Source organism: Spodoptera frugiperda, chromosome 27 (assembly GCF_023101765.2).
Source record: "Spodoptera frugiperda isolate SF20-4 chromosome 27, AGI-APGP_CSIRO_Sfru_2.0, whole genome shotgun sequence".
Taxonomy (NCBI): domain Eukaryota; kingdom Metazoa; phylum Arthropoda; class Insecta; order Lepidoptera; family Noctuidae; genus Spodoptera; species Spodoptera frugiperda.
The window spans coordinates 592084-617247 of NC_064238.1; the positions used below are offsets into that span (position 1 = coordinate 592084).

Sequence of the window (25164 nt, forward strand, 5' to 3'; positions counted from 1 at the left end):
CAGTTAGTTCTAATTTATCGGTTATCACTGCTCAGTGTAATGAGACATCTTGTGTTTCTGTGCGGCCAAGGCGCGAACTTGTTGTGACTATTCCTCATAAGTGCTGTTTGTTGGCTGGTTTGAGAAGAAAGTCGGAGAACATCCGTCAAGCTGGAGCGACTACCGGAGTACCTGCGCGACACCGTCGACTGGTTCATGGGGTGAGTGGCCGCACGCCATGTCATATTGTCATTGTTCAATCGGATAATTCAATTTATTGATAGCTGTTCTAAACCTTGTACAAAGTTAATTATTATGCTATCAATTATCTCGTAAAGACAGGTGAGAGTGCGGTGTGACAGTGAGTATCCTGAGGCATTAGGGTACAATGAAAAGATAGGTTTTATAACTTGTGATACGGGGTTTCGGCTAACTAACTACCTATTTATAAAAATCCAAGTTGTCCTACAATCGTAATGTTCCAATAAGAATAATTTATATGTGACACTGAGAACAAATTATTTGTGATTGGAAACCCTCTGTTACTCTAATATGGTTAATAAATTAAATAGAACAAGATATTACTTAATAGTCTGTCAGTTTATACTTATAGTGAACTCTTTTCCTTGTTAATCATCAGGATACAACTCTTAAAACAAATATTATGTACCCTCTTTATAGACAAAACTTACTTATATTAATAAAAATAGTTATTAAGTTACAGCTAGCCCAATAATTGTATTGTTAAATATGACAATGATAGGTAATTGCGCATGCATGGATAATATAGCATGGCATGGAGTCTGTAATCGTGGCTGGTTTATGACAAGAGGTTTACTCCACTTTTTATGGCATTGGGTGGTACACTAGCCGACAGAACAGTGGGTACTACAATCTTTAAAATCATGTGTACCTTCACCTACTGCTTTAACGCCAGCTTTCGACATTACTTGTTTGTAGTTCCTGTCAGTAATCAATCTGAATCCACATATTTTGGTTAGAGATAGGGAATTAATTTAGGTGTTGCATTGTGCATGGTATGTTACATAAACATAATAGCTTCTTTTAAGCTAAACAATAATATAATTCAAATATCAAAAGCCATTCATTGCAGTCGACATATAGCTGCAAACAAATGTTTTATTGATGAGTTTATAAATATAAAGCATAACAATAATAAGTAATGCATACAAGTAAACTCACAACAATTGTTATTTTATTGTCAAGTCAAGCAAATTATTACTCCAACATTTTAATCATTAAAATAAGCCATTAAAATTAAGTATTAAACGTTACTGAAAAACTCACACAATGGTAAATTCAAATTTACCTTAGTGTCAGGGTTAAATTTCTAGTAAATGTTATGATTTATTGGATTCAAACAAAAATTGAGGCGTTATTTCATAGGCAGATAGTGTATGTGCCTGTAACACCTCACACAAGAGGCATGTCAGTAGAATGTCATGGGAAGATTAGTTAGAGAAAGTTTGTCAATAAAATAAATGTCAGTATGGGTTGAATGTCTTTGATGCACTGTCAGAGATGTGCACATATTCAATTAAGCCGATTGGGCTATAACACTCAACCAGTAAAAAATGCAAACAAACTAAAATTCATGAAAATATCTCATAGTTTGGTTAGAATTGCATGACGGAAGATGAAGATATAGTGACTAGTGAGTAAATCAAAATTATTGAATAACCACTCAAACGTTCACGTGCGACACCTGTCAACACCTTGTACGCCCACGCGCTCGATCTGTGTTGAACCGCGTCGAGCGCCCCATGCCGTTACCGATTCAAAGTGTATTTTCTAGCAAACTATTGCAGCTATAGCAAAGTAAAAAATACCAGTATAAAGCTGAATTATTAAGGAATCAAAATATATACTAATTAAAGTACAGAAATCAATCACAAATGCATAAAAAAAAGTTGAACTTAACAGAACGGGCTAAATATTTGTTTGTTTTTTTGAACAAGTTTTGACTAAACGTTATTTAATTATTTATTTTCGTTGTTTTATTTTGAAAGAATGAATCTTAAGGATTATTTTAATATACAACACTAATACAGTAGGATGATAAATAAATGAATACTTCAATTTTAAACGCAAACACTTCACAAAACTTGACACACAGTTTGTAAACAATTATTTTTTATATTCTTGCTGTCACCTGGCATACTGTTTTACCGACCAATAGATGCGTTATTTTATACAGATCCATCTAGTATAACATTCGTAAAGCTCTTTGAAGCTTGTCATAGATAAAAATTCGTTGGAAGTGAACAAGTCAAATGGGCTGCTATAGTCGCCCGGGCGTTTAACGCCAAAATTTTTTGGGCGACTATAGTCGCCCGGGCGTTTGAGTGGATAAAACCTTTATTGGTACTATGCTGTGCACAATTTTACTACATCTAACCATGCAGCTATTGATCCTAATGTGATGGTTTTTTTTATTTCATAATTTATAAACATTATTCATTTTTTTTATTAAGCCCTTTGAACTGGGTGAGAGAATTGATGTTTAGATTCTATAAAATTTTCTGAGAAGATAAATTTGCCCAGTGTGCCTGTTGGTTAAGGCTTCAGTGTCTTCCACTGATTCCGGTCTTGAGCAACCTTTCTCCATTTGACACCCGCAGTAAGTTTCAGCTCTTCTTCCTAGTTGTGCTTGTGTGGTCGTCCACAAAATCTTTTACCATCTCACTCCATTAAATCATAAATGATATGTTTATTTTTGATTATGAAAATCAGTTACAAGGTAACACTGTTACTTGTCGATCTGTAAAATAACTAGATCAGGTCGGCATTTAATGTCGGATTATTGTGTGAAGAAATGCCGAAACAAACTCAGAGGTCAGTCTACACCCTAGCCACCTCAGAATACACTCCGGGCATTGGTGATCGCATGACGATCTCTGGTCACCGTAAGTGCTATATGACAAAAAAATTATAAACATGTCAACGTGATCTGTGTGGACATTATAACACCACATTATCAAGCCTCACTATTATCTAAGTAGTCTTTTATTTTGTAAAGTGCTTTACTATAAATATTTTCTATAAAAACATTTTTACATTTATTTAGGCTCAAACTTAGAATGGTTGGGAATTTTATTGTAAAAGCGTAACATTGACATATTTTAACAAACCACTTATTTTCTTAAGTCTAGAAGTGGAAACAACATATTTGGTTTTACTTTTAGTGTGTGATATTGTATTATATTATAATATTATATGTATATCACCATATTTTTTTAAATTAATTAATGTTTTTAAACGCATACATTTTCATAAATGTATTGAGAGGCAACAGTCATTCTATTAATAGGGATGACGATGGTGGTCAGTTAGGCAATGAATAAAATATTAGAAACATATTTTGTTGTATAAGATAACAAATAATAACAATATTTGAATAAAATGAATCAAAGTTTAGCAGTGGGAGCAAAAGCGTCATTTTTACGTATAAAACATACCTAGAATTGACGTCACGCGATATTTCAAATCAATACATCTTCGAACGTATTTGTTTCCGTAAGAAAATAAAAAAATCGTGTCTAATATTTTAAAATAAACTACAAGATGGACATGACAAAAAAATTACTCATCTACCCTATTTCTTCAAATAGTTCCCTGAGAGAGCCTCAGACTAAGATTATAAATTGATAAAATGGCTCTTTTCTGCAGCACAAAGACAGACTGAATCTCAGCAGCATTCCCCCATAGGAGATTACCATATACTGTTGCAAGTCCATAGCAGATACTGTAGTAATTTGATCTCCATCATTCCAGTCCAGTCCAGGCCAGTCAATCTCCATTTCTGGAGGTCTACTCATTCTAGAATCTGCTCTTAGTTGGACATAGCTAATTCTGTTTTATTCCTGTCATGCTTCGATCCAGACCTCTCCGGTATTTTTCCATATTATCTCTAAGATATTTGGTGAGAGACCAGGATTCACAGTCGTTGGCGATGCATGGGAGGATACACGTATTGAACACTTTTCTTTTGGTTGACATGTTGTGGTGTTTAGATTCATTTCCTTAAGGGGCCAATACCTTTTCCACCCATTTGCAATCCTCTTATTTATTTCTTAAGTTGTTTGATCTTTAGGGGAAATGATCTGGCCCAAGTAACAATAATCTCGTTCTTGAATTACCTACTACGAGTTTCATTTTCGAGTTGGTCAGCTTCGTCCTTGTCTTTAGACCTAGCTTTGATCTTTCGGTGTTTAGAGTTTGGATCATCTTCTCAAGCTTCTTAGGACTTTCTTCCAAGTTGAACCAGCTTGCCCGCAAATTGTAGGTGATTTAATTTTTTCCCGTCTATGTTTAGTCCCCTATGTTCCTAGTTAAGGTTGCAAAAGACATTCTCTAGAACTGCTGAAAATAGCTTTGAGGACAGTGGATCGCCTTGTCTGACTCCTTGCTTAATTCGGAATTCTTTTCCTAAGACTTGTAAATTGGATTTTTGCTTTACTGTTAACATATTATATGATGTTGATATATGAAGTGGCTGAAGAAACAAGACGCACATTTAATTCATGAGTGACCTTCACAGAGATAAGGAAGTGTGTGCTCAATATTTTGTACATAAAGATGTTTTTGAAATTGCCCTTTTCTAAGTACACTTTACTTATCATCAAATCATTAGTTTATTTTCGAGAATTTTATAAATAATTTTACATTTTGAGTAGCTAATAAACCGAGCAAGTTTTTGTTATAGTTTGTATGCTTCTTATCACTTTGGCTGCCAACAAAAATCTGTTGAAGGCGAATCCTCCGCTAGCGCCGGTCATTTTGACCCCCCATGGCAGCCAACGTGTTATATATGATATTTTTTTTATAAATTTAGTTTTCTATTAACCAAAATCAAAATTTGATAGGAATTTACTTGCTATTTTAAAACGAATGATATTTCGAAATTTCAGTATTAGTATCAATTGATAAAAACGAAAACAACTTAAATCAAACCATTAGTTTTGTATTTATGTTTTTGTAGTTAGTTCGTGATTTTTTGACCAAAACTTAACTTATACTTACTCCTTAACTATCTGTTTGAGTGTGTGAAAAAATCCATTGAAAAGTTCCGTTTGAAGGCTTGTTGAATTGGTCGGTGTTTGTTTAATTTTTCAATTATCATACCCAAAATTATCTTTAAAAATATTCCATAAACATTCAACATCAAGGTTATTGATTGATAGTTCCCAATGTCATCATTTATTAATTTAATTTCTTATTTAATTTATAATATATACAATGATATGTTAATTAAATTTAATTAATGATAGTTATTGTTATATTTCTTTTTCTCTTTATATGTATATCTTTGTTTCTATAATTTATGTACCTATTGCAAAATTGTGAGTTCACCCTAAATAGCTTGTTTAAGTATATAATATTTGTATTTAATAACTTCAATTCGGCCTTATAACTATTCTATTGTGTTAGCCTTTAACTGATTGTTACACTGACAAATGTATATTGTAGACCAATTTGTCAAATGTAATGTGTATAGAAGTTGTTAACTACCCTTAAATAAATAAATAGCTTATCATCTTCCTCAAACAAGGACTATCCATCAGAAAAATATATTTTTCAAATTGAACTAGTAGTTCCTAAGATTAGCACACTCAAACAAACAAACTCTTCAGCTTTATATATTAAATGTAGATGTATAGATTATGACCATGGCTGGTAAGTTATATTATTGTTATAGGATTGTGGCACCAACTTGTAACTATCCGTGGGTGGGAAGTACATGTGAACAATAATACTTATTTCTTAATTAAAATTTTAACCAACTCCAAAAAAAGGAGGAGGTATATGGCATACGATATACATACAGGGTGTCCATGAAGTCGACGTCCAAATGACACCAGTTCATAAGGTTACAACAGTTATTAGAAAAATATTAAAATTCTAAGACTAAATAACAGCGACTTATTAGCGTTTCACACCACGTGAAGGTACAACAAACAGCGCTTATTTTATAGTATAGTCCTTTTTAGGCCAAATTAATGGTTGAGTGATTGTGATGCACACTTTCGAACCTTGGCATAATCTCCCACCCTTGGTTGTTTATTTTATTGCTTATTGCAAAGGCTTTTGGAGATATTGATCCTCGCAAACCTAGTAACATCCGTACATAATTACAATACTTTAAAGCTTTTTATTATATTTATGGTATTGCGTAAGTTAGTACCTATTGATGTGACACGCATCATTGCCACCATTGTCTTCACAGTTGCATTGTGCAATGTAAACACGATTGTTGTTGGGTGTCTCATTTCGCCGAGGAACCGGCGTTAGTTGGAGAATCGCGAGGAGTGGCGGTGTCCCCGAGCTCACAGGTGTGCTGATAAGGCGTGATGTCACCGCGCGGCGCCGGCGCGTCCTCTCGCTGCCACCGCCAGTCGCGCGCGGTGCGCAAACGTGAGTGCCGTTTTTTACGCTGCTGTCTCGTCGTCGCAGTCCAGCGCCGCGCTACGCGGAACGCCGTAGTGTCCGCGTTTGAAGTGCGGTATCAGAGGCCCGGGCTGAGTGACACGTGAGGTGCATGGTGGTAAAGGCGAGGGTGCACAGAATGAGCGATGCCGGCGGCGGCTGCGACGAGAGCGCCGGCCGATCGGGTGGCCGCTGGCCCGTGGGCATCCTGCGGCGCAGCGGCGCCCGCGCCGCCCGGCGTGTGCTGCACGTCAAGTACCGAAGTGTCCCCCCAACTCCAGCGCCAATCCCTGCGCCCGCGGTGTTGCCGCTTGACATTGATGACACGGTCTCGTGCTTCTGCAGGTGTGTCCGCGTCTTTTGGCCTTTAAGGTACAACAAAAATGAGGCTCCGTGCTCAAATATAAATTATACATGGGTACATGAGCCTAAATAATAATCAACGACACTGATTTACTCCCCCGACAGAAAGGTTCTATCCCAACTGCAGTAGATAATGTAGTGTAGAGCGCGCCCCTGAAATGCGCTACGGCTATAGTAGAACTGAGCTAACTAAACAAGACTCACTTGGAATTTATTGATGTGAAGTGGCGAGTGGGCGCCATATTTGTTTCTTATGTAAGTGATTAATGTACAAATGACTAACTATACCGGTTTGTGGCCGTTTGTTGTTTCCGCGTGTTGACGTAGCGGGCCGCGACGGTGATTACATCGGCCTACTTGCGGCAGCAGGCTGCGCGAGCGAGAGCCGTGCTTATCGCGTGTTATCACTACACCTGCGTGACGTCACACGCCACTTATGCCTTGTTAATAACATACACCTAGGTTCCATTGTCTTCATTACATTTTGCTTCCACTTTTATTGTAAGGATCAGCTTGAATAGAATAGTTCTGCATTATTTTTGTCTTCAACTAAACTCTTAAATTAAGTTTTGGACTTTTCACTTTCGGTTGGTTTTGGGTTGGGACTACCTTAAGACCGCGTCGCCAAGCCGAAGGCGAAGCCTTTATCCTTAGTCTTAAGGACAAATCTTCTAACTAAGGAAGATAGTTATGCTTCGGATGGGCCAGCTCGTATAGAAAACCAGCCCGAAGCAACGCTTTCTAAATATATGGTTCCCCGTGTGAGTGAGGTTACCGGAGGCACATGCAGTTGTCCATCTTCCCAAATCCTAAATCCCCGGATTCCCAATCTTCACATCTCTATCCTTTAAAAGGTTTTTAGGGTTCCGTAGCCAAATGGCAAAAAACGGAACCCTTATAGATTCGCCATGTCTGTCTGTCTGTCCGTCCGTATGTCACAGCCATTTATTTCCGAAACTGTCTTCAACGCATAGCTAGCCGAGCGGAGATTTTTCTGTTATTTAAATTCGTAATATCTTTTGAATGATATATCAGAAGCGAGTCATTTAAAAGGTGACATGAAGGTTTTGAAGTAGTCTTGTATAAGGATTTATTTATTTTGATAAGGATCAATCCCTAGGCACGAGGCTAGCTCTAGCGGTGTTTATACACACCTTGGGTTAGGTTATTATTAAGCATTGCTTATTATTTTGAAAATAAAACATAGCCTATTTCACTCGGGAATAGTTTAGCTTGCCAACGGTGAAAGCCTTTTTTTATCGGTCCAGTATTTTCGGAACCTATTAATTTTAAACAAACCTTTCCTCTTTATACCTAATATTAGTTTTGATTGAAATAAATGTCGCCTTCCGAACTATACGCAATAGTCATAATTTCTACCATAATAAATAAGGGTAAAATAACTTAGAATGGGATTTTCATTAACAGGTGCGATTTTTATGACGCCGAGTGTATTAAGCTACTCCCGCGCGGTTTCAGCCACTGCTTGGTTCTGATTGATCGTAGCGTGACGTTCTATACAGTATACAGCCTTCCTCGATAACAGGGCTATCCAACACAAGTATAATTACTTAATCGATCCCGTAGTTTAGAGAACTGCGCGTTCAAATAAACAAACTCGTCAGCTTTATATATCTATAAAGTTTAGATAGAAATAATAATTAATGTATTAAGAACTAGCATAAATACACTCGGCGTCACAAAAATCGCACCTCTTTAAAAATCCCTTCAAAGTCATTTTAACCCTATTAATCAATGGCAGACATATGACTGTCAGGTATCATTGGAAACGTAATTCATTTAAATTTCAGAATAAAGCAATGGATTTGGTTTTTTGTTTACCAGGGATTAAAAAAAGGCAAGCAAATGCAAATGATTAAAAAATTGAATTTTATTTTATCAGCAAAAATTACAACAAAGTCCTTAAAAACAACTTAAAACCTAGCCCTGATGACTGCTTCCATGCGTTCTCTCACAGAATAGATAAAGAGAGTAGAAATGAAATAGTTCCTGATTTGTATCAGAACGCGTGTCGCCGTTTCTCCCACCCTTTAATTTCACTACAAGCAAGAGACCAATGCCTGAGCGGATTACCCCCACAAATAAATAACACACATTTAAATCTCGAATTTGCTATTGGTTGTCACACAAACGCAATGACTGCATTTGACGTACACTCTAACACGCATAAAAACTCATGTATGCTAGGGCGAGAGAAAGGTCGATTGTTGATATCGATAAAATTTAAGTCATTTTGTTTTTGTTTTACAAGTATTGTTGAATATTGTGAAATTGTATTCATACTTACGAAATAGAAACCAAGTAATAAAAGTAAAATAAATAAAAAATACACAACTGAATTTTAAAACCAATTTTATTACTCAATAAGTTAAAAATAAGTAAAAAATTAAATCAAAGGCACTTTTGAACGTCAAAACTAATATAATAATGTTAATAACGTCTGTCTGTCGGTCAGCCCTCTAGTGAAGCTATTTGCTCGTTCCAAAGTGTAGATTCCTATGGAGAAGAACGAGCAATAAACTCCATAGGTTAATCTTTTTCAATCAGATTTACAATACAATTCTTGGTTACATTGCTTTTCTTTGCATCGATTGCTTCAACTATGTGAGAACAATGTAAAACTAATATTCAGTCAAAGCGATAGAAAAAAAACCTTAAGAACAACAAAATTAATACAGTCTGGAGCTGACCAGTCCCAGTTGACAGCGCTCGTTCACCAACATGGCACGTACACCAGCACCGTCCAACTCAACCATGTTGCAGGGAATCGAACGATCCAACGCCCGTGCCACCGCCAATGAGACCTTTGAGTGAGCATGACAACTCTAAGCTGACACAAATGCATTCTACTAGTCTAATTCAATTTTAGCTAATGCAGGGCTCTCACATTTACAATAATTTGTATAAAGTACAGAACATATTGAAATAACATGGTTATATTATTTAATTTTTTCGTTTTTTAAATTTACAAAAGATGATATTTTAAATATCGCCATTTTTAGACAAAAAAGCTGATTTAAAGAGACCAATATAAAATTTTCTAAAATAAAATCAGTTTACTTACTGAATTACACATTGTGATATATTTGTGCGGATAAACGCCTAATTTTAAGTTTATTTTCCCTGACTTTGTTATTATGTAATTATCAACATCGAAATGTTGCGAACGAATTATGCTACATTTAGTAGGAATCCAATTAATTCTACCAGTTGTGTCAATCCACAATTTTCTTACACCTGGATCTGTTGGAAACCTAAAACATAATAATATTAAAATAAATCATATGTTACATTCTATAAAAAAAAAAACATAAAACTCACTCAAAATCTATATTACTAATTAGTCGTAATAAATAATATTATTTTAATTATAAAGTGTGCTATTGATTATAATAGACTGTATCATAGTAACAATCGACATTGATTACAAATTTGCCCAACACTATCGATGTCATAGATTTTGTAGAAATGAATTTTTGTTTCGGTACTCGGGACTCTCGCAATGGACGTAATACATTGCGCGATTGCTCACGTAGTGCAAGATTGTGCTCATCTATCGCAAGCAATGTATTACTATTAGTCTGCTTGCGATTATATCGTTTTTGTCTATAAAATTCATAATGCTAATGTTATAATTACAAATATCACAAGTATTTTAATGTTTTTGGACTTACCGGTGAAAAGAAATTCCTTCTCGTGCTATGCTACACACCTGGCTTCTTTTCCGACACGTTACAATAGCGCAAGACGGCATAATATAATATTTTTGCGGAGATACGTACGCTGTCAAAACATGACAGCGATTGCTAGCCGGTAAGTATGAACATTTGAGCGTTAAGACAGCGCTATGCACGTTCGTTCGCACCCTCGGCGCGCGTGGCCCGCCCACAAGGCCAATCCAGTCTCTTTCTTTTATCCATGCGTTCTCTCATGGATCGAATTAATGTGACAACAGTCTCTTGAGGAATGTTGTCCCATTCTGCAACGACGGCATCTTGGAGGTGCTGATGAGATCTATAGTGTTTAGGAATTCTAACTGGTGTTAATTGAAAGGTCGTTAAACATACTTTCAATTGATACCAATATTAATAAGGTTTAATGTATTCATTACTGGCGGGGCATGTTATAACTTATTTTCGAAGAGGTGCGATTTTTGTGACGCCGAGTGTAGTATTGACTATATACTATCCTATTATTAGTACGCAAACTCTGCAAGCGTTGATTAACGCGTTTCTGTAAGGCTGTGGTACCACTCCGGTCGGCAACCACCCCATTCGTGCCTTTCTTGCGGCAGCTATCAACGAAGCAAGCCCTTAGTTACTATAATGAACATTTGATTTCATAGAACTAGCCTGGAATATCCCTGTAGAGTGTAGAAGAAGTATAAGGGGACATAATGTTTACCGGTATAAGGCCCGGAAGATTAAATCGCAACATCAACTGATAAGTAGGAGACTACAATTGTTCGAGGATGGAGTTAGATCGTCTTATGGATACCGAGGCCCTGGCACGGTGCAGGAATTGGAAAAAGGTGATTTTCGGTCAGTATGGCACGCCGTCTCACTTTCCCAGGACCCAAGACGGGAGCAGCCATTTGAAGATATACTACAAAAAAAGCGACCACGGATACTTTTCGCATTTTAATCACAATTGCCATAAATACCTGACGACTTAAAAAAAGGAAGAGGTTAACAATTCTTTGGCAACTTTTATTCTTATGTATGTTCACCAATTATATAAAGACATACCCGTAGAGGAATAGATTCTGATTTGATGCAATAAATGTCTGACTTATTAGTGGCGAAGACTAAGAAGGGGTGTGCTTTACTGCTGCACACAGTGTTCGCTAGTGGGGTGGGCTGGGAGGGAATCGGGAGTCAGGGCAAGTGTATGGTGTATGCGAGCCCAGTCGCACTGATTAGAGCGGTGTGCTATTAAAGTTAAAGCAGTGTTGATATGAAGCTCGTGTTGTTGAGTCTGTGCAATACTGATTGTGAAGTAGTGCGCACTGATTGCCACCACTTAACTCCGCCGCTCCACTAATTGTGCCACTTGCGCACTGGCAAAAACGTTTTTGGAAATAAATTGAACCAGATCGTTAACCCAGGGTACATAAAAGGACTTACATGAACAGATTTAGATATATCTATTTTGGTACGAAAGAAGTTAACTTCACATGTGGTTTCTATGATCACCAGTTTAGGGTCTGAATATGAAATCTTAGGAAAATCGAAGAACACCTTCGAATTCCCATATTTTTTCGGTGATAAATGTAATTGAAGGTCATGTACACAGTAACCGCTGTAGTGCAGCTATTACCTTGTAATTTAAATTTGACAATTAAATTGTATATCGTATGATATAAGTATTTCATAACGGTACTGCAAAAGGGTTGTCAGTGCGCGGATTGCGTGCTTACAGCCGCCGTGGGCTTTATCAAGGCCGAAAACGTGCTGGTGCAGCAGTCGTTGGTCAAGAAACAAAAGGGATTGATTTCGTTATTACACGATTATACATGTTATACAGTGGGTGGCGCCTCCTGTTAAGCATATGGATGTCTGTGCCAGGTTACTGTGTGCTATGACTCTTTAAGAAACAAGAACAAATCTGGATTGTTCACTACTTACATATTACAAATTCGCCTCTTCGTATATAGCTTAGTGGTGAACATCAATGTCGGCTTTACTCATGTTAATTATATTGAAAAAAGGTCTATTGACTTTTCATTTAATTATATTTATCATTTCATATTACTAAATCACTAATCAGGATAACGTAAACAAAAATACAGACGACAAAATAAAGATTTTTAGCAACAAGAGTCAAAAGACTGGCACAGGGTGTACTTTTTTCTGGATAACATATAAGTCTCTGCAATTTAAAAACTGTAGGACTTTGAATTTTTTTATATTTTTCTGAAAACAGTTGGAACTTTGCCGATCACGTGGTGCCATTTAGACGTCAACTTCAGGGACACCCTGTATATTTTTCTGAATGGCGCCAAGTTTTACTAGAAGCCTTTTCCAAGTTATCCATTACTTGCCGGACAGCCTGTATGTCATGTAGGTGCTGCATTCCTGCTTCCTAGTAACGCATAGTGGACTGGAAGTCGATACGTTAAACATAATATATGATTGATGTGTTTTGCTAAACCTAAAGCAACTTTAAACCTTAAAATTATTATCATTCATCGTGTAACCCATCTAACTATTGTTGTTCCAGGTGAGTCGCATGCTCGCTCGCTCACCATTGTACGTAAGTGCCCAACATGTTCGCAGCTTGCTAAAAAACATTTTTAGGTATACGGTACGGTAGTACAAGAACAGATTAGATGGTCAACTAAGTATCTGTTTTATCTGATTCTTATTACTTCCATCGGGAGAGAATTGGGACTTTCGAGTCTCTAATACATATAGGTCTGTACACCATTATACATATTTACTTAAAAGTACCTCAATCAATCCCTTTCTCCATTATTTCATAACTCTTGGTATATCTTTTCGTACAGTATAAAATTGTTTTCTTCGTATGTCGTGGTGGCTCGGTGGTTTAGGCGCCCGTTTCTCGTGCTAGCAATATAGGTGCGGGTTTGAAACCTGGCAAGTACCCATGTAACTTGTACCGTTGTTCTACATCATTTGATAGTATTATTTTTATCATTATAACAAAACATTCGCTTACCCTCCATTGGCATCGATATGTACTTTGTAAGAATATTTAAAAGCCAGACACCAGTGTAGGAAGACTTCGCGATGAAACCTGTGCTTATAATATCTAATAATAAGTTTCAAAACGCCAATCCACCTGGAGCAGGCGTGGTGATGATTCCTTTTCCGCGCGAGCAGTCGCCTTTCCTCAGCAGTGGGCACACATAAGCTGATATGATGATTTCTCCACGTTGAAATCCTCCAAATTAATATAATATTTTCTAGGTACCAGTCAATTCGCCTTCGTTACATCTACGTTCTGCGATAATAGTCGTATAGTGATAAGCTAAAGTTATATGCACGTAATTTAAATGTCATGTAAACGTTTGGCAAAATAAAAATAGATGTAACTAGGAGTGACGCTGACGGAGCAGTGACCAGGCGCCGCAGCACGCGGTCTCAAATACAAGATTACGTCTGATCCGCATCTTCTTTCGGAACAGCGGAACAGCGAAGCAAATTATTAGTGCGAGTCGGACTCACCCATGAAGGGTTCCGTAGCAGCAAGTAAATGACATAATGCAAAAGTTATTGTAGTGAAAAAAATATCTTGGTTATACATAGTGTTTGTATGAACGACAAAGTTGTATATGCATTTTTTGAAAATGTATTATTTCTTAAGTACTAATAATGATATCTTGTTCAAACCAATTTTCATTGAAAGTTTTCATTGAAATCTACAGCATATATTTTTTTAGGTTTCGCACTCTCTTAGTTTAAAAGTTAGAGGGACACTCATTTTTCCACTTTGGAAGCATCTATCTTTTAAACAATTGATTTTGACGAAAAATGGTTTTAGGAACTTTAATGTCTTTTTTAAAACCCCATCCATGGACACCGATCACGTGATAGCAGATTTTTTTAATCAGTTCCATCTAGGGTGTGCCCCCTTTAATTTATAAAATTAATATTTATTCAAAATTCGTATAGCGGTTACCAGAGTACATCAACCTACAGAACTTCAATTTTGTAGGCCCAACATTTTCGGAAATAAATGGCTGTGACATACGGACGAACGGATCTGTCCGTTCGTAGACTTGAAGAATCTATAAGGGTTCCGTTTTTGCCAGTTGGCTACGGAACCCTAAAAATGAACCACGACCTTAAAGTAATATTATATTGATATTGCTCAGATAGAACGAACAAAGCGTAAGCAAGTTTGGTCCGTTCAGTTTTAGTTAGACGATTATGAACCTAATTTAAAATTCACACTAAATATTATAAATGAGAAAGTTTCTTTGTTTGAATGTTGGACCGATGCCAAGAGTCATTATTATACGCGGACGAAGTCACGGCGAACAAATAGTATAATATAAGAAATATGGAATGATAACTGCTTTAGTTTGAAAAAGGATGTAATTTTTTAACGAGGCAAGTACTCTGAATATGTTCAGCTTACTTTAAGTGACTGTACTGAAAGAAATAGATGTAAGTATTGCGCTAGTACTGGCCCTATCAATGTCCGCTCCCTTCTTAGTCGAGTTGAGTCGAGTTGATGATTCACCTTCAGTCACTGGTGACAGACGCGTGTTAAGAATATTTTTTATTCACTTACTGTCCTTTAAGTTTACAGTTTACAACAACCACAAAGTTAACGTTTGACGGTCCATAATCTGCCGTCGCCACTCGACACGAGCAGAATAATCGACATCTTCGTATTGGAGACTCGGTTGCCATCAAGGAAAAACAAGTGTTTTTAATATTTTATTTTGTTTTCCTACACTTATAATTACAAAAGGCCACAATACTTTATTTCTAGAACCAATAATTAATAACATAACCTCGAAAGTCGAAAGCGGCCTCAGGCCGCTCTGTATGATCTGACAAATCAGTGTTCAATATGGCGCCAAGCCGAATAAAATGCGGCAAAAAATGTGATAATGGGTGAATGAGTTATGAAAGAGTGATATTTAATTAAGTACATGGTTGAATATTAAATCAATCATAATGTACTTTGATTGCATTGCAGGAAGACAATCTCGAAATATGGACGAGAAAGCTTTACTAAAGAATTTTTGTTTGAAATTAGAAAAGAAGACTGGTTGTTTCTTTCACTTGATATTTGATAGTTAAGTACGCCAAAGTACAAGTAGCAAACTACGAAATTCATAAAAAAATTGCTTCTGCCTTCTACTTCGTCCGCGTAACTCTATCAGGCAGAATTCTTTTTGTAGCACGACACATGACAAGTAGCAGCTGACAGAATGTATTCACCCCGTTTTACTGTTATAAAGTTTACAAGAGAATAAATATGGATAGAAAATCCCAACGAACAATAGTAGGGCAGTAAGCCCGCCAGGCACGATCACCTCGCATGATCGGAGAATCTTCCTTTCCTTAGAGAACTTTACTCACTTTCGTGTTCCCTATTTGTTCTAATTTCCGAGAAAAAATCGGAAAGTATATCGTTTATCTTATAATTTCATCATCTTTTCTTAATTTACGTATTTAAATAATATTTGCAGAAAACATACAAAACTGCCCATCTCGCGAGATTTGTAATTCCCTAATTGCATCTTTATATTGTCTATCTCTGTCTAATCTTAACGGTTGTATTGTTCTGGTGACTTGAGTGAGTGAGACAGACATATGTTTTTTTAATCGTCTACGTGTAATGGTTTCGAAGCTCCGTCTTTGCAGTTGCACGTCAAATGTGGCTCCATGTTTTTGTCGCGCAATGGTGAGGATTACGTCTCTGCATGTAAACATTACATTCTCCCTAATTATAAATAATTAGTAATAAAGTGTTGAAATGTCGGCAAGCTGTTAATTTTATTAAGTTTGTGAATTTCTAGTTGGGTTTTAAAGATCATTATTTTATATGAATACAGTTAAACAAGACACACTAAACCGGTTTCAATGCCAACAAGTATTGAGACATAACATTAGTGAACTGTGACCTACTTTACAGACTCATACTGTGCGAGGCACACCCACAACTAAACTTGCTGTTTAGGCCATTTATTTACTCTCTCGTACTATGCTTCATGAAGTACATCACACAACACGCCCGCGGCCATCGTTGTCGGTGCACAGTACCGGTGACAATGTTGATGGTTGCACTGCGAATTATATGCATGAGGAAGGATTATTCATTCTGATTACACGGTCGGCGCGGTGGCTGGGCAACCGCCTGCCGCGTAACGTGTGGCGGGTTCGATTCGGGCATGGACCAATTCTTTGATCGAATAATTATTGTTTCGGGTCTAGGTATCATGTGTATGTGAACTTGTACGTTTGTAAACGCATCCTCGACACAGGAGAAAATCCGAGTGTGACACAACGTTGTAAGGATGGGAGAAATGAAAGATGTGGAAGATGAATACACACTGAATACTTTATTATAGAGAGCACTTGGTTATATACGATTACATGTCTCATAGGTACTAGTATACATTAATATATACATGTAGGAACACAACAGTACAACGTTTTTATTAAAACCGTTTTTATACCGTTATTATACCAAAAATCACTATATAGTTCCCTATAAAATTTGAGGAGTTCCCTCGATTTCTCTAAGATCCCATCATCAGATCCTAACTTGGTGACAATGGGACCACCTCAGAACTATCTACTTTCGAACAAAAAAAGAATTTTGAAAATCCCTCGACAATTGACGGAGTATTCGATGAACAAACATACAAGAAAAAAAAAACGTACAAACAGCCGAACATAGTACCTCCTCCTTTTTGTGAAGTCGGTAAAAAAAGTGCATTATCATCGAAGTTGCTTGATTAAAAGTGCACTGTTGGTTAAAGTACGACGTTGACTATTTGCACTATAAGGTCTGTTCAAATACGAATGTTTTTTTTTTGTGGGTGTGAAAATCATCAGATGACTTCTCCCGCCATGGGCGGAAGGGTATATCAGATTTTTACTGACTAAAAACACCCTGTTCACTTCACCGCCTTATGGTTCCGGGGTGACGGTATTTGTTATCAAACTCCCGCCCCAGCCGTCGCGAGAGACACTCCGGTCGTCGGGGATCTTGGGACGATCTCCGGCCACCGTAAGTGCGGGTCTGCGGACGGCGAGCAATGGTAGCTCGCCGCCCGACCAGAACCAGAGACCCGTGCGAGCGGCGCGTCGCGTTCCGCGCGCGCCTCAAAGAGCCATCAGACCCCCACAGGTGGGGCCCAGTAGGGCTGATGCCTGATCCGAAGCTGCGGACTACCTAGTGAGTTTACCGGGGCTCCGGCTCGGAAAACAGGAGAAAGAACGGGGTGGTTTTTAGTCAGTAAGAGTCTGACACTCCCTCTCGCCTCGCCTAAGGCGGGAGAAGTCTGGATGATTGTCCCCCCTCAAAAAAAAAAAAAAAAAAAATCATTTACTGTGTAGTCTGAGGTGTCGTGTCGTTAAGAAATTGACATAGTTTTTTTTAAATAATTTTAAATGGTTTTCCTGTTTAATAGATTTAGGAATTTTGTTATAAATTCTTGGGCCTTACCTAGAAGACTTAACATACAAAGTTGTTTTATTTGGGCAAATACTTGGTGCTCACAACGTTTATTTGATTTTACTGATAATTCAGTAATTTAAGCTTAAATTAGGTAAGAATCTCGGAATTCGAGATACCTAGCTGTAAGTTATTAAATAAGCTAAGTATATACTTGTATATTGACCCCCTAAAATCTACATACAAAATCTACATATGGGGTAAGCAACTATTAAATTTCAAGGTCAAAGGTACAAAATGTTTCGATATTTTGCGCTTTTTTGGAAATATCTCATTTCATTTGGGTTTTTGGTATTTGTATTTATTACTTATGACTTAAATTATGTTTTATTTAGGACTCAAACAAGTTTTACTTTGTTTTTACGATTAAAGCTACTTCATAGATATACTTGCGATGCGAGTGTTAGTTAGTATTTGGTGTTGTTGGAATAAGGTTTTAATTTATTTATGGCTCGGATACACGTTTATAATAAAGATAAAGAATACTTGGGGTATAATAATGAGAATAGTTTTTAGAACGTTTGTTTGTTTGTCTGTTTATATAGGGTAACTGGTAATTAGTGAACGATATTTAATCACGTCATTGTACTCATGAATATGAACAACTTTCCCGAAGGAATGTTTTTGGATACTCATTTGATTTTTTTTATCACAGTAACAAAATTTCATTTACACGCGTGCGTAAAGTTCTAGAATACCTTCTATTCTTACGCACAACGTGTCACGCAGGCGCGGGCACCTCGCTGCCTGCCAGTCGCTGCTAACAGCTGATCATGCAAACGCACGCGCGTGCCTTTGTTGTTTATTATTAATAATGTTGTGTCTTCGTCTTGTTTTGTATTAATGTTGCTGTTTATTCTGCTGACGTGCCTTAATACTACTAAATAAATAAAACTCGTTAAATTGGTGTTGATATGATTATCTTGTTCCAGGTGAGTGCGGCCCCGCGGGCGCCACGTGCATGTCTCTATCATGCTGGACTGCCTCTGGTAAGTCCTGTGCTGAGCGCCTCACCCTCTGCTTTACTCATTTCCTCCACCTTTGAACACCTAGTAGGGACATGACTAACGGCCTAAATAAATAATTATTCTTATCCTAAGCTATAATTTGGATAAGGATTGTTTGACATTAGTTTTTTGAAGTTTCAGTCATACTGCCGAACTCGAGAGTCATTTAATGGTTAACTTAACCCAGTCCTTAGCAATTGTTTTCGGTACAAAATCGTTACCAAGGAATAGTTTAAGTAAGCATTAAATGTCTCTGAGTGCGACAGTTAGTCTGGAATTTTAAATTAAGGTTGGTTATTAATTTCTGCCGCAAATGTACACGGCGATTTATTGCAAAATTATCATGAGATTGTAAAAGCTGGGTCGTTCTGAAGATTTTTGTCGAATAAAAGAATAAAAAGTGCTTGTGTTGTTTTGGAGATTATCTACATTTTCAATACAGCCATTTAATAAGAAAAATGAGGGTACACGGCGTCGTGTAAAGAAGTCTTCTTTGACATTTCAACTTTGTCACCTTACAAACGCGCCCGTCGCGCCGCCATATTTGACAACACAGTGCCCAACTGAAAAACTGCCTTATGATCTATATTCGATATGGCACTGCTGGAGAGTGTAGCGCCGCCCAGGTTTCTCATCTATCTTCTATACTTATAATAAATCTGTAGAGAGGTCAATTCTGTACATGAAATATATTTCCAAAATAACTATCAGCGGGTGATTAGTGATCGATTCTGATACCAAAAATGCAATCAGAAAATTTTTTGTCTGTCTGTCTGTCTGTATGTTCTTTATAGAAATAAAAACCACTCGACAGATTTCAACGAAACTTGGTACAATTGTTCTTCATACTCCTGGGCATGTTTTAGTATAATTTTCATCACGCTACTATCAATAGGAGCAGAGCAGTGAAGGGAAATGTTAGGAAAACAGGAGAACTTACTCCATTTTTAAGCTTCCATCGCACGTGCAGCCTTAATGGTTAAAGCTACACAGAAATCATGTATGACGGAAATGTTCTCCTTAAAATTGTTTAAAAAATATTCTACGACAGCAAATGTCTATCTTTTATGGTTGACTCACAATAACACGTATAACTCCCGATAGCTTAGCAGTTCGGAGCTTTCTGATTATATTTGTCTACTCTTACGTTTATAACACTCTCATTCATTCATTCATTCATTAATATTATAATAAATCTGTAGAAGGGTCAATTCTGTACATTGAAAATATTGAAAGAATAAATAGCAGGGGTGTTACTTGATCGATGCCAAACCCAAATTATTGATTAAATTTTTTTTGTCTGTCTGTCTGTATGTTCAGGCATCACGTGAAAACTAACGGTTCGATTTCGATGAAACTTGGTATAATTATACCTTACTAGTGGTCGCCTAGTGGTTGAAATTCAACCATATACGATTTAATTTACAATACCACTTAACATACGTTCAAGGATAATTTTTATTTAACTCAAACTCAAACAAACTCTTTTATAAAACTCTATTCATATGAGACGTCAATATCATCGCAATGTCTATCGATTTTGACGTTTTGTCAAATACGATCAGATACTATGCATGTGTGTGTAATGTTTTATTTATTAATTTAATGTACTTTATAAGCATTATTTTTGAAAAATATTAGCGTCCTGCACTTCTCCTACACATAAACTATAAGTGTACCAAATTTTATGCTCCTACGTCCGCGCAATTTTCGTAAAAAGCGGTCCAAAGTTTTTGCATCACGTATTAATATATTAATATATAGACTATCCCGGGCATAAAATAAGATACGTTTTATCATGGAAAAATACGTAAAAAAAAATCTTTAGTTTTCAGTTTTATATTCTACAGAACGCGAGCTCAACAGCTGTAGCTCAATAGAGGGATCTCTTTAATTATTAAGGCCTCGCCGTATTTGGGTCCAATAGATATTTATAAGATCATTGTCAGAGTTACTCAAAATGGAGAAATAAAATCTTCCACGCTAAGACCGACATCCGCGCGGACGGAGTCGCGGGCGGAAGCTAGTACTCCATAAATGTGTATAATTTTGACTGCACGGTTGGCACAGTGGCTGTACAACGTGTCACGGGTTCGAATCCAGCACGGAACAATTCTTTGTATGATCCACAAATTGTTATTCCGGATCTGGGTGTGATATATATGTGAAATTGTATGTTACAAACATTAACATACCCACGTTACAGGAGAAAATCCTAGAGCAACAACGTTAAATAAACGACAATACAAGATACTTAGGTATACCTAATCTCACAATAATGATAGTTTGCTGGCGTGACATTTCACATTCAGGCCCCACGCTTGGTTAGGCTGCATCAACAAATTATTTGGGACATTGAAAGCATTGTGAAGTTACAAGTTGGGATTGTTCGGGTTCTGGAACTGGGCGAGTCCAAGACGGAGTGTGGACTAGACCAGGCGTACCTTTGCAGCTTAACGTTGGTTTTCAGTGTGCCTCTAACAATAAGGTGATCGCTGCTGGTTTTTTTACCGTGGCGATTACAAACACAGACATAACTGAAGTCGAAGTCGATCAAATTTTTGGTTTACATATCAGGACTTATCCAAGCCTGCCTAGTAGCCTATAGGTTGCTTCTGGTAGAAGTTTATCCTACAGTCTTTCTTTGTCTTTCGTCATAAAGTCGACCAGCCGCTGACCCTGATTGGCTGCACATATCCAAATGGCGCCATTCTCAACTAATCGCCATTGCATGAACCCGCTTGCGATATTTCTATTTATTTTACTTTACATACTTTTTATCTGTGACTAATTATGAAAACCTTTAATTGGCTTTTTGTCACTTATCAAGTTATCAAATTTTATATCTGTTTGCTGTCCATACATCACATAACTAAATAAATAAATAAATTTCCTTATACGCCGCCCTACTCATCGTCGCAATGTTTCGAGGTCGGTATATGTATATACCTGTATGACCTTCAGCGCCCTCGCTTTTAAGGCAGAATTTTGTACATTATACTTTGGCTTCGCATAATAACCTATGGTATAATCTTAATTTCATAGAAACTTGTTTGGCATACAGAGCCAGGCGTGAGGTTATGGATATACCTAGTCTTGCCATAAATATTGTAATAAAGAAAAAATATTTTACTTGTCTGCAAATAACATTTATTACTTTGACAGTGTGTTAGTGTAGTTAATACATAAATATACAAAAATTAAAAATATAAAAAGCTTATTCGTTGAGGCCCTTTAAACGTTGAGGCCAGTTATCAATAGAAGCACGCACTCTTTCCATGGGAAAATTGCACTGTTACGTGACTACACGGTTGGCGCGGTGGCTAGGCAACTGGCCACCGCACAACTTGTAGCGGGTTCGATTCCCGCACGGAGCAACTCTTTGTGTAATCCACAAATGGTTGTTTCGGGTCTGGGTGTCATGTGCATGTGAAATTGTATGTTTGTAAACGCACCCACGACACAGGAGAAAATCCTAGTGTGGTGCAACGGTTTTTAAGAAAAAGAAAAAGAATTCTTCACTGCAACTTCAAAATTATCATGGCGTTTAGAACAAGCCGTACTCTCTAAAACTGACCATAAATCATAATCCAGTGGATTAAGATGGGACTAGACGATAGCCAGTCTTCAGCTCTGATGAAGTCCGAAACGTTCCCTTCCAACCAAGACTGCGTGGACCGAGCTTTATGACCCGGCGCCGAGTCTTGCTGGAAGGACCATACTTGGTTATTGAACATGGTGATGTTAAGAGGTTTGACTACCTTCTCAAGAATGGTATCTTGATACACTTGTGCCGATGTTTTGATTACCTTTTTCACAAAAATATGGCTCAGTCACTCCTTCATAGCTAACACCCCACCAAACCATCACTGAAGTCGGATAATGTCCACGTTGCACTCTGTCGATTAATTGGGAAGCTTCCTTAGAGCTTTGAGCATAAATACGGTCATTTTGTTTGTTAAATGTTGCTCAACTGTAAAAAAAATCTCATCCGTAAACAAAATGTTTTCTGTGACCTTCCTTTGCGCTTCTGTAGTAGTTTCGATTTTACCACCCTATTCTTCTTTAAATTATCAATTAAGAAATGACCAGTGCCTCTCTTATAGGCTGCAAGTCCTAAGCCATCTTTTAAAATACGTGGCATGGTTCTAGGTGCTATCTTCATTTCCCGAAATAAAATCTTTTACTTTCTGACAGGATTTCTTCGAATTCTTTCTCTTACTGCTTTAAGACATTACGTGGACGTCCAGATCTTTTTCTGTCACAAACAGAGGAAGTCTCATTGTACCTATTAATAGCCCGGTACACAAACATTTTACTAATACCAAGTGTATGGAGAATTTTAAAAATTGCATTTGGCTCCATACCTACTTTGTGTAAGTACTTACCGTGTAGGTGTGTTATTTTTTTTTTGAGGGGGAAAATTATTCAATGACTTCTCTCGCCTTGGGAGAGGCGAGAGAGAGTCTCAGACTCTTACTGACTAAAAACCACCCCATTCCTTCTCCTGCTTTGAGCCGGAGCCCCGGTAACCTTTTACGTTGTCCGCAGCTCCGGATACCGAATATGTAGGTACACTGCATTACTAATTTGGTCAAGTTGCTAGGTAGAACGCAATTAGCTAATAATTAGTTGAGAACGGTGTTTCAACGCCAAACCACAGCCAGACTGATGAAAAGATTGAATAGGAGAGAGGCGATAATTATGTCCCTCGGGGAGGCGTTTTCGCGGCGTGACGGTGAGGTGGCAGCGAGGTGGCGGGCGGGTGACGGGCGCGCAGTCTCGCGCAGGCCGCCTGCCAGTTCACATGTGTTGCGATGCTCGGCGGAGCGGAGTCGCTCTCAGCTGTTGGTTTCCGCGCACTCGCGCCCGGCTAGTGTTGTGCTACCAGTGCCCATGTGCTTCTGATTGATGCTGCAGTCCGCGACCACGGGCGTTATGGTGGGCTTGCCACCTCCTCCACACGCGAGACTCTCACTCTTTGACTCGTGTCACCGTAAGATCAGGCTAATGGGTGGTGGGCCAGTCGCGTTCCTCGGTGGACTTGTTGCGTGAGTTTATTTTTTTATTTGCAAAAATATGGTACCTACTTAGTTACATACATTTGAGAAATCCCGAGACTAAATTAGGATTCCGTGCAAGTTATTTCACTACAGTTCAATTTCCTCAAATCAGTTGTTAATCTACATTCAAAATTAACTTCGTTATTCGTCCGCCGGCATTCATAGACAAAGTGACGTTTATATTGACATTGAAATAGAGTTGCTATTTAGTAATTACAAGTTGTTGCCCGCGACTACGGCCGCGTAGAATAATGACTTCTGGCAGAATTTGGGATCATGTTTTTTTAAAGATAGCCTAATTTACTCCTTAGTACACCAGCTACCTGCCAATAAGAGTCCTTGTAAATAATGTTGTTTTGGTGTATGTATATATGTACAGAATGGTTTGTTATTAGAACAGAATCTTAATTATATGGGGTTATAGAACACATCATTTCCAACATTTATGTCGAACAAAGGAATAGGCGGAAATCAATAGTTAATAAAATATCACTACAACAACAGTAAAACTAAAAACAAAAAAAGGAATGCGCTTCACGTATTTATTTTTTACTTAATTATCTGACTCTTTATTAGTTTATTTAGTTGAATTATTTATTTTATTACTTTATTTACTAGTACAAAATATCGAATAAACAATTATAGTGTTGCTTTAGACACAGGAATTTGGGATTCCTGTGTCTGATTAATGGAATATAGGTTTTATTTTTTCAATTTTGACTCAGAAATATGGTTCTCTAACATAGAAATGTACTATAACATTTGCCGTGCACTTTTTCATGAAGTATACAACTTCAACATACCTAGAGTAATACCAAAGATTAGACAAACAATGGGACACGGTAGTAAAACAATGAAGTTCGAATCCCACATCCTCTACACGATTTTTTTTTATGAAACACGGCCGGTAAACGAGAAGACGTATCACCTGATGGTAAGCAATCGCCACCGCCCATGGACACTTGAAACACCAGGGGCCTTAGTCTGCTATTACAATTGTGTCACAATGGTCGATCACTGAGCAGTGCAAGAGGGACGGAGCTATGTAAGTTGTATAGCTCCATCCCTCTTGCACTGCTCAATGATCGACCATTGTGACACAATTGTAATAGCAGACT

At 37.5% G+C, this 25164-nt stretch overlaps 1 protein-coding gene and 1 long non-coding RNA gene across 4 annotated transcripts in view; one reads left to right on the top strand and one right to left on the bottom strand.

Annotated features, from left to right (window-relative positions):
* Window positions 1–1677: 1677 nt before the first annotated feature.
* On the bottom strand, window positions 1678–11667 carry LOC126912604 (uncharacterized). Of its 2 annotated transcripts, none has more exons than XR_007707299.1 (3): window positions 10485–11667; window positions 7078–10064; window positions 1678–6791 (listed from the first exon to the last, which is right to left on the bottom strand). It is a non-coding gene; the product is annotated as an uncharacterized LOC126912604 (long non-coding RNA). The 2 variants fall into 2 exon arrangements; XR_007707298.1 differs by having other exon boundaries at window positions 6994–10064.
* Window positions 6536–25164, top strand: part of LOC118263518 (MOB kinase activator-like 2) — a 42821-nt gene continuing 24192 nt past the window's right edge. Inside the window, exon 1 of one of the 2 annotated variants that reach the window (XM_035575556.2) lies at window positions 6536–6798. In XM_035575556.2, the coding sequence (XP_035431449.2) occupies window positions 6539–6798 (260 nt within the window). In that variant the 5' untranslated portion in view covers window positions 6536–6538. Of the gene's footprint in view, window positions 6799–23760; window positions 24035–25164 lie in introns of those variants that run through there. The other variant, XM_035575559.2, reaches the window with a different exon arrangement.